This window comes from Phoenix dactylifera, chromosome 5 (genome assembly GCF_051530095.1).
Source record: "Phoenix dactylifera cultivar Ajwa chromosome 5, Ajwa_hap1_PhDact_Kaust_v1.1, whole genome shotgun sequence".
NCBI classification, from domain to species: Eukaryota; Viridiplantae; Streptophyta; class Magnoliopsida; order Arecales; family Arecaceae; genus Phoenix; species Phoenix dactylifera.
The window spans coordinates 38,071,243-38,086,192 of NC_143194.1; the positions used below are offsets into that span (position 1 = coordinate 38,071,243).

General features: G+C 43.9%; 2 protein-coding genes across 2 annotated transcripts; one reads left to right on the forward strand and one right to left on the reverse strand.

Moving 5' to 3' along the window:
• Positions 1-361: 361 nt before the first annotated feature.
• Positions 362-6,068, forward strand: LOC103709764 (uncharacterized). Its single transcript, XM_088722750.2, has 2 exons — positions 362-972; positions 1,171-6,068. The coding sequence occupies exon 1, from the start codon at positions 368-370 to the stop codon at positions 965-967; it is 600 nt and encodes a 199-aa protein (XP_088578876.2). The 5' UTR covers positions 362-367; the 3' UTR covers positions 968-972; positions 1,171-6,068.
• Positions 5,347-9,760, reverse strand: LOC103709763 (uncharacterized). Its single transcript, XM_008795261.6, has 2 exons — positions 6,489-9,760; positions 5,347-5,952 (listed from the first exon to the last, which is right to left on the reverse strand). The coding sequence occupies exons 1-2, from the start codon at positions 9,346-9,348 to the stop codon at positions 5,570-5,572; spliced, it is 3,243 nt and encodes a 1,080-aa protein (XP_008793483.4). The 5' UTR covers positions 9,349-9,760; the 3' UTR covers positions 5,347-5,569.
• Positions 9,761-14,950: the final 5,190 nt, after the last annotated feature.

The following is a 14,950-nucleotide window of genomic DNA, read 5'->3' on the forward strand; positions in this document are numbered from 1 at the left end:
TGTGTGAACTTAAGGCTATTACTTGTTGAGTTACGTGCTAGTATACTTTGTAATAATTTTGCACTAGTGAGATCATATACCAAGACTAATCCCACACAAGAGCAAGGATGAAACCAAAAACTATAATTCTGAACTTTGACATGACTCCGGATTCGCTACGGTATGATATAAAGAGCTGTACATTCTTGAATAACCGCCTTACCATTCGATTGCATAAACGGATGGCTATTAAACATCGAAGAGCAATACATCATATATGGCATGTAACTCAATATGATTTATTGTATTTTATTTGATAGCCTTCCATCTTCAGAATCCGAAAACGTGGCAGCAATCAAGAGCTGTATCCTGTTCTGTGGTAAAAGATATGCACCGGAGGATCCGAACCCCAAACCCTCCGCGCCGAGAGCCCTCGAACGTCGCCCTTCTTCCTCTCTTTCCCCTTCCAACGAAAACCCCCACGGCGAAGATGCGACGGACCGTCGCTCGATCTCTTCTCCTTAAATCCATATCTACTTCCTGCCCCTCTCCGAAACCCTCGTCGTCTTCTCTCCCGAGAATCCCCGCGAAGCCCCCAAAATCCAGTCGTTTGCCCCTCCCCACCTCGGCCACCCGTCCTCTTTGCCGCACCTTCCTTTCCAACCCTTCGCCCCATGCCAGGAACCGCGCCGGAGACCGCCGCGAGTTCAGCGCCGGCGAGCTGCCCACCGACCACAGCAAGGAGGTGGACGAGATCAACTTTAAGTTCGCGGAGGCTCGTGAGGAGATCGAGGCGGCGCTGGAGTCCAAGGAGACGGTCTACTTCGACGAGGAGGCGGAGTGCGCGCGGGAGGCGGCGAAGGTAGTGCTGGAAATGTTCGAAGGGCTTCTCGCAAGGCTGCCGGAAAAGGAGAGAACGGCGCTGCAGAGGTCGATGGGCCTTAAGATCGAACAACTGAAGGCCGAGCTCAAGCAGTTGGATGATTAGTTGAGGTGGGTGTTCTTCGGTTTCGTATCTTTGCTCCTGGAGTATCGAGTTGTTTTTTATCAATAAATTCTTGAACCTTCGCTCATTTATTTGAGAAATTATTGGATAATATTGGATTTTCTTTTTAATGAAGTCTGGTTATGGACGATATATACTCAAAATTGATTTTTTTTTTTTGTGTATAATTTCTTGTCCTGTTTTAGCTGCTGAGAGCAATCGAGAAAGATGGGAAAGGGGTTAATGATTATGACCGTGGGAACGAATTGGCAAGTTTAAGGTAAGCAAGGACATAAGGTATCGTCTAGACAAAGGAACCTGAAGGACTATTGATAAATTCCATTCTTAACAAACTTGAGAAAAGTAGATTATATCACTGCTTATTTTGTGAAATTGAAAATTAAATGTCAGGGAACCTTAATCCTAAACTAGAAATAAAAGCATATTTTGGTAAGCAGCATGATCAAAGTTGTTCTGCTTTTATGGAAGGGAAAGGGAGTTGGACCTATAGCAGTTGTTGTTCTTTGGTTCTTTATTCCATAGGAACCTGACATTTATCTAACTGCTGAATTGTTCTCCATCACTTCATCTATTCTTCAAAGGCTAGTTTGGGAAGATTGCATCGCTGAACTTCTGCTCTTGATTGGTCTATTATCATTTGTTTGTATGGTGTTATAGACTTATAGAGGTCGTGTTGATTATATCCTAGTGGAAAAAGCACCTGAATTTATGCATTATGGGTGAACGCATTAAAGTGATTGTTGTGACACAATAAGGAATCTTGAGGTTAATGCGATTGTTGTGTTGCTTTGATATTGGAACTTATTCTGAGACGCGTGCAAATTAGGAGTGCTCCATCTGACCATCTTCACCATAAGATAAAGGACAAAGTTCAAGCTATGGTGTAGACAAAGTTCCATGTCAGTATTGAGTGTCTAAATTAGCTTGAGGAACTTTTTTGGATTCATATCATTTCTATGCATAACCGTGTCTCTTGGCCTTTGTGCATCACTAAACAATTGCATGTGTTAGGCTCAAAAAATAAAACCTAGAAGCCAGTCTTTGTACTTACTAGGTGACGTAATGCTAGTGAGATATTTGCATGAATGAAACTATACTTGTACTAAATATCAAAGGGGTTCATGTTGAAGTAGAATTTTGGTGATCATTTATTGTCTAGGGTCAAATAATTATGAAAGATTAACAAACTAGTACATATGGCAAGTGGGCAATGAAGATGTTGCTATGGGATGGGGAGGGAGTTCTACTGTTCTAGAGGTAAAATTTACTCTTTTTTTTTGCTGAAAGAGGTAAAATTTACTTCATTAACATATGGATGGAAGGGAATGTCTGAGAGGTGATATACCTCATGTTGGGAGAATATATGGGAGGTATATTCATGTGAGTTGGTTCTCGTTCAGCAACTCTCCAGAGTCAGGAGTCATGCACAACTTTTGGAGGTAAAATGGAATGCTGTTGGAATTAAAACGGCAATGAGCCATTCTAAGTGAAGTTATTCCAGATGCAGCTCAAGGACAACCCCTATGGTGTATCATATAACTTTCTGCAACCTTGCCAAGCAACTAAGATCATATCTATGGATTCAATGGGTAAATCAGTAAGGACTAGAAAACTACCTAGGATTCATCATGAGCATGGTGAGCTTCTTGTGGTGCGGTTGCAATGACACTCATGTACCTTTTTATCTTCTATGATTTCTCCATGGTTTAGGTCTACAGTCTGTTGCCTTTTGAGTTTCTGGCAACCGATGATTCCAAAAAAATAATTGATCTCCTCTTGGCATGGACTATTCTCGAAAAGGTAAAATCTCTATGCAAAACCATTTCTTGATTACTCTCTGAAGGATCCGAAGCTAGGCAGTTATAGAAGATTGTCAGTCTGTTTATTGCATGCTTCCTACTTGATTACGTGGGGTGCATCTTACAGATGATCAGGATGCTCCAAAATTCCGTAAGGATTTAAAAGACTGATCTGCCAATGTAAAGGGGTGAATATGTAGTATTCTGCTTGTGAGATGGATGATTAGCTTTAGTGGTAATGATTTTTGCTAATCAGGGGCCACCAGAAAGAGCTCAAGGCTTAGAATACCCACATAGTATGCTCTGACATTCGAAGTTGGAAGGAAGATTACGTACCATGGGTAGTCATGGTGAATAGGAGTGCTTTGCACTAGAGATAATAATGGTGAACGGCAGTGAATTTGCAAGTCGGGCTTGAATCAAATGCTCTATTTTATTCAAACTAATTGAGATTGTGGAAGGATGACCCATGCTGTTTTGATAATTTGCTGTTTGTAATTCATTTTTTGTTGTCTTAGATAAATAAATTATGACAGGAAAATGGGATGACGAAACACACGTGTATGCGCATGCACTATTGATGAAATTTTGGTTGAGGGGAATGATGAGCTTTGCCCATTAAAAGAATTCATTGTCTGTTCCAATATTTACATCCATCATCAGTTATCCTATGTTTTTTCACAATCAGCAGTCCAGATACAGAGGAGCTAAGAGAAGGGTTTTAGTTTATTTTGATGGTGTTAGGTCCAAGAGATACGTCAGAATTGTCTTCTGATAGCCAGTACTAGGGCTGGCTTTCTCTTGGGACTCGGAAAGCAACGTTTCAAATATATATATTTTTTTGAAAAAAAAGAGTGCCCACACAGAATTCGTAAACAATGACTTGTTTAAGTTATCATGCTATCCTATTGCAATTTGTGGAATACTTTTTTCTAATTTTCTACAGGTATCAAGCAAATTTTACAATAAAATTTTATATGTGAATCTCAGACAAGAATTTTCATGAAGACAGTTAATAAAAACATCCTACACTCATCTATTCAAATGAGCTCTGAGAATTCTCAATTGCCATGTATGCACCAAATTATTCTGCTGTTGTGTATATGCCACTAACTGGAACTCCACACTGATGGAAAAAAAGAACACTTCCTAGCAATCCAGGAGATTTCAAGTCATCAAATTTAGATCATTCGAATGTCTATTTAGTTAGTAAATGTAGGAAATTAATGAAAATGGCTGTTCACTGCACTAAAGCTTATTTCTTTCACATAAGGAAGGGCGGAACTGATTGAGATGTTTTTGTTTACAAAGATATAGAGCAGCTCATGGATGAGTAGGTAACGACATTACAGCACAAAAGAGGCTCAGATGGAAGCTTGGAGCAAATTGAGTTACAGTAGTAGAGATGTCTGATCAAATGGGTGAACTTCCTTATAACTCCAACAGAGCTTAAGAAATACTCCATCTTCAAATTTGTACTTAGTTCCATCTTTAACTCAAGTTATCTGCATAGGATTTCATTGATGCTACTCTGAACCATCCAATGAACTTCTGTTGGATGGTCGATATTTAGCTAGGGTTAGACAGATCAAACAGTGATAGCTTCTGATTGACCATATCATGGCCTCTGATGGGCCCAACCTTGACATCAAACTTTGGTGCCTTGTGGAAAAGGGTGTATGATAGCCCGAGAAATGCGACACAGAGATCGTCGAGAGCATGCGGTGCCTGCAGGAAAGATTCTGAAAGGTACTTGAGGGAACAATGAACTCTTTTAGAGCATGGTCTCTTTCTTGCTTTCCAGTGCATGAAGGGCCATCTTCTTGATTTTTAGAACTCTTTGTCCTCTTTCAAGCTTTACACCCATGTGGGTTGTTTAATTTGCACTGGGGAACATGGCTTGTTCTCAATTACAAGTGATGGCTGATAGATACGTCCTCTATCAGTATATTATGAGGTGTCTTGGCCGCTGGTTCCAGAATGAGAAGAGGTGGAACGCGGATAGCTATTCCTCTTTTTTGATTGTTTGAAGTTCAGAAAGAGAGCCTAATTCAAGGAATAGCGTTCTCTCATTCGCACCTGGAATAATTGTTCCTCCATTTTCATATTCTTACAAAGCCTGTTTGTCAGGAATATGGATATTCCCAGACCACAGTCAGCCTTAGCCCCTCATTCTGGTTTAAATTTTTTTTCAGGAAAGTTCGTTTAAACTTTTATTAGACTAATTGATGCAGTCTAGGATCTCATTTAATTAATAATCTTTGTGAAGAGTCGTGGGGTAGAGAATATTGCAGGCATCCATACAATGTTGAAGTTGATAAATAACCTAACGCCAGCTCTGAAGGCGCTTCGGAATAAAATTTTTGAATGTATTCATACTAGAATGGTGTGAGTCGTCTGTCTTTACAAAAAAAAAAGAGAGAGGATTAAACACGTTTATCCACAAGCAAAAGGAAAGCGTGATCTTGCATAGCTTTAATCAGTTTATAAGCTTTCATTCCATATCGTGATTGATATTCCCAGCTGTGATACTATGAATCCTTAAAACAAAGTCATGGTTACTTAGAAAGAGAAAATGCTGCATGAATTTCCATGAAGTAACTTAAATAAACCATAGTTCTGAGAAACTGTACAACAATCCCATCACAAACATCGAACAAACACCCAAAACCTCCTATTCCTCCTATTCCCGACTGGATAGAATCTACCATCTTTCAGGCACCACAGAAATATCATCGAGATATGCATCAGAAAAGGATGAATTGAGTAAGAAAGAACCAATCCATCAACCATGGTTCACAGGCTTTATGAGAGGCTGCTGTGAAGTCTTTCCCCATTCTTCAGGAGGGCTTTTCACTTCCATCAACAATGCCACCACCTCCTTCATGGTGGGCCGCTCCGATGGAGTCGAGTTGACGCAGAACATGGCGATCCCCAGCGTCTGGAGCATCTCCTGAACTACCTGATCAGGCATGCCTCGCAGCTTTGAATCCAAGATGTTGATCGCAGGCTCGAAGCTTCCCATCTTCTTCTTCACCCACTCCACGATATGGAGGCCATCACCAACCATTGGTTCAATGGCACTGCGCCCAGACAAAATCTCTAGAAGGACCACGCCATAGCTGTAGACGTCGCTCTTCTCTGTTATATTTGTAGTGTAACCATACTCTGTCAAAAATCATAGATGCATCATTAGCACCATCAAATTTAGTGACTTTTTATCAAATTTTAACAGTGGAAATATGCATCTAATATGTATTTACATTAAACAAACAAATTTTGTGCATGAATAAGTGAATAGTGGTCTGAAGAAAAGAATCTCTCGAAGAGTGTAACAAGCAGAGTCTAAAAATAAGGAGATGGCGTAAGAGTGGGGCGCGACATTAGATCATATGTTTGCTAAATAGTATTTACTTGTTCAGTATCAAAGCAACAAGAAGGTAAAACGAGTTCACAGGTGCTTGTGGAATTCATCGATTATATGTTAAGAAAATTTCAATCGCATGAGTACAAGTGTTCCTTTATACATACTAATATAAAACTATCACAAGTTCATCAAATCCATGAACAGAGGAGCAACTTAAGAACCTATAGTCCTCGCCTCTATGAGGTAGATGCAAGAATTTGGTTTCAATGAAAGAATTTGAAAAGCTCAAAACAGATTAAAAGAATATATTGGGATTATAATGAGATTTTTCACTTGCCTGGTGCTATGTAGCCGTAAGAGCCTGCTACCCTGGACATTGCGTGATGGAAATTGGGGGAGTTCATCAGCTTTGCCAACCCAAAGTCAGCCAAATAAGCTTCATATTTTGAATCCAATAGTATGTTGTTGCACTTGACATCCCTATGAAGAATGGCCGGAACACAGTCATGGTGGAGATAGGCCAAACCTTGTGCCGATCCAACCGCGATTTTGTACCTCGTCTCCCAATCCAAGCTCCTGTTCTCTTGCAGGAGCTGCTGCAGATTGCCATTGGAGATGTAGTTATAGAGGAGGAGCTTGGAACACTTGTTTGAACAGTAACCAAGCAGCTTCACAATGTTTCTGTGCCTTATATGCCCAAGAATCTGAATCTCTGCAGCGAATGCATCGACCGTCTCCTCTTCCTTCTTCGATTTCCAGAGCTTCTTCACAGCGACGAGTTCCCCATTCGGCATCTCGGCTCTGTATACGACCCCAGAGCACCCTTTTCCAATGATATTCTCGTCCTTTATGCACTCCAAAATGCTGCCGATGCTGAAGCTTAGCTTCTGAAACGGGATGAAGGACCATGGATACGAGAAATCATCAGCTCCGCAGGATGCTGAGGCCATTGCTTTCTCCGCTGCAAGCCTCCCTTTCCTGCCAACCAGAATCCACGTCGCAACGAGCAGCACAGCGACGGAGCCCAGAATGGCACTGACAAGAGCTGCTGTTCTTATGGATTTCATGGCAGTTCTACGCACGAGGTCCGAAGAACAGGTGTATCCGTCGAGAGACTCGCAGAGATTTGGGTTCTCGAGGTAGGAATTTGCCGAGAGAGTTCGGAAGAATGGAGTCACCGGAATCGGACCGGAGAAGTTATTGTACGAGATGTTGAGACTAGTGAGGCTTGTGAGCATACCCAAGACTGCGATGCCTCCGTAGAGCTTGTTGCTGGAAAGATCCAGCGACTGCAGCTGAGTCAAACCGGACATCTCGTGCGGGATTTCTCCGACAAAATGGTTGGATCTCAAGTCCAGATCAATCGTCAGACTCGTCAAGGAGCCGATCTCGGGAGGAATCGGACCCGAAAGGCTATTGCCGCTTAAATCTAGCAGAGTCAGCTTGCGCAAGTTCCCTATAGATTTGGGCAACGACCCGGCGAGCATGTTGTCGCTGAGGATGAGCTTGTTCAGGTAGCTGAAATTACCGAAGCTGGAAGGGATTTCCCCGGTGAAGCTGTTGCGGCTAAGATCGAGCTGCTCAAGGTTCATCAGCTCCCCCAGCTGCGGCGGAATCTCTCCTGTGATGCGATTGTCGTGGACGTCGAGCAGCTCCAGAACCGTGATGTTGGCAAGCTCGGCAGGCAGCTTCCCGGAGAATCGGTTGGTGTAGAGATCCAAAAAGACGAGATTTTGAAGCCTGCCAATGTCCTTCGGGATCTCGCCGGATAGCTGGTTCTCTCCAAGCCGGAGCCTCACCAGAGACTGGCAATCGGCGACGCTTTTGGGCAGCTCTCCGGTCAAGGAGTTGCCCAAAAGAAGCAACTTGCTGAGCTTCGTGAGGCCAAAAATCTCACTCGGGATCGTCCCGGAAAGGCTGTTCTCGGAGAGGTCGAGGGCGTAGAGATCGGTGCAGTTGCGGAGCGATGGAGGGATGGCTCCGGATATGGAATTTCCCCACAGGAAGAGACTCTGCAGCAAGTTCAAGTTCCCAATCCGGCGAGGAAGGGGCCCGGACAGTGCATTCTTGTCGAGCTGGAGAGCAGTTAGGCTGCTGCAGTTGCTCAGCTCCTCGGGGATGGGACCTGTGAGCATGTTGTCGGAGAGGTGGAGCTGCTCCAAGAGACCCAGCCTCCCGAGCTCGCCGGGGATTGCCCCCGAGAGCTTATTCGCGGCGAGGTCGAGGACCGCCAGAGCCGAGCAGTTGGAAAGCTCCGGGGGGATGGGCCCCGCGATTGCATTCCCCCAGAGAAGCAGGCTGGTGAGCTTCTGCAGCTTGCCCAGTTCGGGGGGGATGGAGCCGGCGATCTTGTTCATGTGCAGGAAGAGGTTGGTGAGCTGGGAGCACGAGCCTAGCTCGGGCGGAATGGAGCCGGAGACGTAGGTGTCGTAGAGCGCCAAGGTCTGGAGGCTGACCAGGTTGCCGAACTCCGCGGGGATGGGACCGGAGAGGGCGGTGGCGGCGGCGCCGAAGGTGGTGAGGTTGGCGAGGAGGCCGAGGTGGGGCGGGATTTGGCCGGCGAGGTAGGGGTTTCCGCCGATGCGGAGCTCCTGGAGGGAGAGGAGAGAGCCGAGTTGGGAGGGGATGGAGCCGTTGAGGAGGTTGTCCTGGACGCAGAGGACCTGGAGGGAGGAGAGGTTGGCGAGGGTAGCGGGGATGGGCCCGGAGAGGTGGTTGGAGTTGAGGAGGAGGAACTGAAGGGAGGAGAGGGAGCCGAGCTGGGAGGGGATGGCGCCGGAGAGGGAGTTGGAGGAGAGGTCGAGGAGGCGGAGGGAGGACAAGGCGCCGAGGGAGGCGGGGATGGGGCCGGAGATGTTGGCGGAGGAGAGGTTGAGGAGTTGGAGGGAGGTGAGGGAGGAGAGCTCTGGAGGGATGTGGGAGAGGTTGAGGAAGGTGTTGGGGAGGGAGAGGGAGACGACTCTGCCCTCAGGCGAGCAGGTGACTCCCTTCCAGGAGCAGGGGTCAGGGTCGGACGGGTCCCATGAGGGGAGGAGGACGGAGGACGACGAGGTGGCGGCGGCGGCGGCTAAGAGGGAGAGCAGGGACTTGCCATCAGGGGAGAGGGAAGTGGCGGTCTTCAAGAAAGAGACCATGGCCATGAAGAGGAATGGGACAAGGAGGACCGACGTGCAAGGAATGCTCCTGGATATCTTCATTTGCGTTTTCTTCTCTGTTGCTCTCCTGCTTGGGTTACCACCTTTATAGTTTTATGGTGATGATACTGCTTGGGTTATCTGAGTTGAGTGCAGTGTCTATGGAGAGAATGCATGGAAACAATGCACGTCAGGAGGAAGGAGGCGGCTTCAAACTCTGGCCGCCAAAAATCTAAAACATGAACTCAAAGAAGAACAAAATGGTGAATGGATGTAGATTTAAGGCTTGAGAAATGGAAAAATGGCCATGCCGGTTGAGATGGTAAGGGTTTTGAGGGTGTGGATGCATGAAATCGAAGCAAGGACTTGATGTTTGACGCAAAACTTTTGAGTCCTGATGGCTTGTTATTAAAGCCAGAGGGAGGGAGGAGTTTGGAAGTATACACACACAAAAAAAATATGGATCTTTTTTCTTAAGGTATGAGAGTGCGAGATGATCGGTATATTAATGACCAAAATCTTCTGATTTTGTCTCAGAAAATCCGACTCGCACCACGTATGGCTGTTCTCTGCACCACGTGATCTCAGGCCGCTTCCTTTGTCCCTTTCTCCGTTATGGGCCCCACTTCAAGGCCGAGGCCCAATAGATGCCCGCTCATATCTCCACAAGCTAATATTAATTTATTACTGGCATTGCGGATAGGTTTTTAGCCAACTTACTATTGGATTCTACTACTATTAACCGACTAAGAGGTTAAATCCATTCAAATCTAATTACATATACTATGATCGATCCGTGGTCAGTTCCAATGATCCATGCTGTGGTATCTTTTAGTCCACATAGATTATGGATCAGATCTGCTATGATACCATTAGTAACAATTCAAGATTTTATCTAAAAAGGTCAGTTGGAAAATATTATTTGAGTTTTCTAATTCTATATAAATATTTAAGACCTACTTAGCGAATAACCAATGTAGAACTAAATACATGCTCGCATAAATTTTTATGTAGAAAGAGTCACTAGTCAACATGTTCATCCTTTTTGCTCTTCTCAGCCATCCAATTGCTGACTTGGCTGTCATAAACAAAAATATTCTAAGCCGCAAACAATAGAGCTGGATTGTATGTTGTGTACTGTATCAACTTCTGTTTTGGAGAGAATAACAGAGTAAAAAACTATGTTGTCAAAATCAGATAAAAGCGAGAAAAACGTAATTAATAACTTGACCCCCTACAAGCAAGGAAGTAAACAGAGGTTGGTTAAAGATTAAAGATATAAATTAATATAATTTAGTAAAATTGATGTAAAATTACTTTTTATCTTCTAAAAGAAACATCATAAGCAAGAAAACTTTTGTTTGCTAATATGATTATTCATTTTTTTTTTTTGCTAAAGACGGATTTTCATACAGTACAATACACCCAATAAAGTTAAAAAATACTAACTCACAGAGAGCCAGTGGTAGCTCCACCTCTCCTACCCAAAGGGTGTATCCTGAATGATGAGCCGCGAAGGCAGCCACCTAATCGGCTGCCCCATTGACTTCTCTAAATATATGCTTGGCCTGAACAGCTACCCCAACTCCACACATCATTCCTATATTCCGAACCAAGGGGTGGTCTGTGCCCTCGCCCCTTAACCCCTCCTGGATCCAACTGATAACTGTGGCCGAGTCGCCCTCCAAAATAATCGAGCCAGCCTGCAAAACCTGCCTCGCATATCGAAGATCCGCCCAGGCAGCTCTTAACTCTGCCCTGAAAACCGACGTGCCGAACAACTGACAGCTATCTGCTGCCAGCACTTTGCAGTGCGGGTCCCGTATCACAAAACCCGCACCAGTGAGCTGGGCTTTTCCTTAAGAGTAGTCTAGCTCTGAGCTGGGCTGTCATGTACTCCTTGGGCCTGTCAAGAGCAAGCCCACTGACATCTCTATCGGGATTGGCGAACCCAACCAATGAGACCTCTTACCCGAGGCCCTAATCCCAAACCCGATCCCTAATCCCCAGGCCCTGATAACCCAAATGACAAAACTACCCCTAAGTCCTTCTTCCCCATCGCCCCAACCCTAGCCTAACCCAAGGGTGTGACCGTCATTGCACTCGGGTCCCATGTGGGATCCGGCCCAAATGGGCCCGATTCCGGCAGGCCCCTCTCCTTGCCTCGGGAAGGGGAGATTTGATGATAATGGGGGAGAGGCAAAGCTTAGGGGAGTGTGTTAAAGTAAAAGGAGGACTCACCCCGAAAACCCCCTCGGAGACTTGGAGTGGAGTGGAGCAACGCCCTCCTCAAGGCTTCGGGATGCTGAGATGGGCCTAAATTTTTACCCACCTCCGGCCATTTTCTTAAGTTGAAGGCAGGACAAGGCGTGGAGGTAGAAAAGATATTGTTTGAGGTCTGGCGGCAGGGGTCAAAAGGGGTAAAAGAGGGTAGAATCATGTAGGAGAGAGGGGCATGGAGGTGGTTTAAGATATCCGGAGGGGATTGGGTTACCGAGGCGGGAATAGTGGGGGCGTTTTGGGAATCGGACGAAAGAAAATTAGTTTAAAGGAAAAACCGGACCAGGTTGCCGAGTTATATAATATTAGGAGGGCACGGTTCGCGAGCTGGGGTCCGGCCGGGCGCTGGGTTTTGAATCGGAGGGAGGGTTTTGGCTTTTTCTTTTTACGACCGTACCCACACGAGACAGCGTCTTGGGAATGCGGCCGGCTGGCCGGCCGGTACTTTGCGAGATCAGACTGGGCCGGATCGCTCCATGACGGACCGGGCTTGGGCTATATTTGGGAAGCATACCGTGCCGTAAATAAGGCTGAAAATGGGTCGGATTGACCCATGACCCGATCTGATCCGACCTATTTTGGAGGATCCCGATGGCCGGGTTGGGTCTTAAAATTGGACTCCTTCTATTTTTCGAGTTGGGTACGTGTATATTGAATTCAAACCTGACCCGATCCGACCCGAATCGAATCTGTACAATTATTTGGATCCGAACTAGATCCGAATTTTTTGGGTTGGGTCCGGATTATACATGGATCCGAACCGACCTGAATAACCCATTGGGTCAAAAATCGGGTCTAGATCCAATATTAGGATCGAACAAGAAATCAGATTGGGTTGGGATTACTTATAACCTGATCTGATCCATTTGCATCCCTAATCATAAGGTTGGAAAGAATACGGTTGGCTCCTCAAGAAATTATTCCCTACTACATGCCCCATGCAGCCACGCACACTCTCGATGTACCGCTATATGAACGAACGGTTATGATCGATTGCATGCATGGCCATATAGCACACATACGGTACATAGAGAATAATTTCTTGATCTGATGAATACCTTGGCATTCTATTTTGATGGTGACAACAAAAATTATGTACCTTAAGATGGGGAAGAATTTAGACGCAGCATCGATTTAATCAATATATTCTTATCGTTTTGGACATGGAGATGTTACTGGCTGGACTTTGATAATTTTGTTCTATAATTTCATGATGTCTGGCATAGTTGAATGCATGGACTCGTTATCATCAGCTAACAATTTAGTAATCTAGGAGTTGTTCCGCAAGTTTCCATGAATTTTGCTGCCTCTTTTGTCTTTTTAAAGGTTATTAGAAATTATTTGTTTTGACTATTTTTGATTAATTAGATTATTGTGAGAATTTCTGTCAATGTGCTGTTGATTTGAATGATTAAATTTGCAACGCATATGTAACTGAGGTTCTTCTGCAATGGTAGAACACAAGAATTTCTTGGAGAGCAAAGCACCATGGCATCAAAAATTTGTATCCAAGTGATGCCGAACACGAAAGATTTAGGCTTTTTTTATTTGTAAGAGATTCAGGTCACCAGTTCTTCTGTTTTTTTTGTTTTTTTTTTCTTGGAAGCCTAATGAGCTAGGAACTGTGGATCACATTTAGAACCAAAATACTGGTTATAATTTGGAAAAGTCGTTATAGAAACTTTAATGATCTCATTCATTTCCTTCAAAGGCTCCTTAATTAAGCTGCTTCAACTTTCGATCGAGAAAAGAATTCAGTTAAATCTCGTGCAAGCGAACCAGAAATACCGACTACTTTCGCTAGTAATTCTTACTTTCTGGATTTCTACTTGCACTAAATGTTTCTAACGGTAGTATAATCTGGCAACAATGCAAAGGCCTTGAGGTGATTCAGCATCAGATCCTGAGATTGTGGCCGATTTAGCCTGTAATTTGGGTTACATTGCACGTTAAATGGGTTGAGTCAATTTGTGGACGTAGTTTTTGAGGAAAAGGTTGTGACATAGTTATATATCCTAAGTATTCATTAAGTGGCTCAACTTTTTGTAAGAATGTGGGGAACTAGTCCAGAGAACGAGTGGAATTGGTTAGGGTCAAGCTTCCACCCTAACGGGCCCGGCATGGACCAGGGATAACGAAACAATTCCATAGGGCCAACCTGATGGACTGGCCCAACTAATGTCAAATTAAGATGGTGGGTTGGCCCATTTGCATAGCACGGGAGCAAAGGCATTTGATGTGGCTTTGCTCGACTCATTTTTGATTTCATTTAGGGCATTTTTGGTTGGAGAAAGTTGGATCTAGAATGGGAATAGAAATAAGTCCTATTTTCATTCCGATTCCAAGAGAAATGAGATATCCCAATTCCTCAAAACTCAATTTCTAATCTCCCATAGTATTCAAATTCTATTTTGATTTTGATTTTGATTTTGATTCTGATTCCAGTCACGAACTAAATATGTCAGAGAATATGGCCACTTCGATTTCCATTCCGATTCCAATTCCGCTTCTAGTCACAAACCAATTGCACCACTCGTGTCGCTCGTGTGCATAAGTTAGATATTGTGTGTTACCTTTGTTTATTTATTTCTTTAGTTTTTATCCAAAACATATGTTATAGTGTTTTGCTTGATATTTTGATCGATTGTCTCATATGGTGGATGTGATTTGGTGGCCAATGACCAGTATTATATACAGAGAACACATAATTGTATCATTCTCATAGGCTGTGAAACGTCGAGCATGGCGCCATCTGTCCCTCTCTGTAAGGTAGGAGCATGCCGAATCCTTTTTACTTGGCCAACAGATCATATAATACTAAGTCATAACAAGCTTTAACCATTTTCATTCAGGTCGCCAAATCCAGTAAGTCTAATGTCCCATGCGTTTCTCAGTCGAATAGGATATGGTCATCTTAATAAAAGAGATGGATAAGTTATGTTAATTTGAGCACATTCTTTTGCAACTCTCTCCTACTTTTGCACAACTTATGCTAATTCCACCATGTTTAAGGAAAGAGAATATGTTCGCTTTTTTTTAAAAAAAAAAGTGAAAAAAGAACAAGACCAATCAAAGCAGCTCTTAAAATTTCAATCCACCATATTATCCATCAAATTAGTTGGGTAGTGTTACATGCTTTTGAAGTCTTTTGAGCTTATCCCTGGCATTATAGAAGGTTGTGGCTCGAAATCATGAAGGATTATGTTTTCGAACCACGTGGAGCGGATCCAGACTTTCAAATGAAAAATTCTAGAGATCACTAGCTATATGCTATCTCTCCCTCATGTGTCGCAGCAATCCATGTGCAACACATTGAACTGATGAATGAAGCTGCGATATGGTTAACCTAATAGGTTTAAAATATCGACGAATTTAAATGTATCCA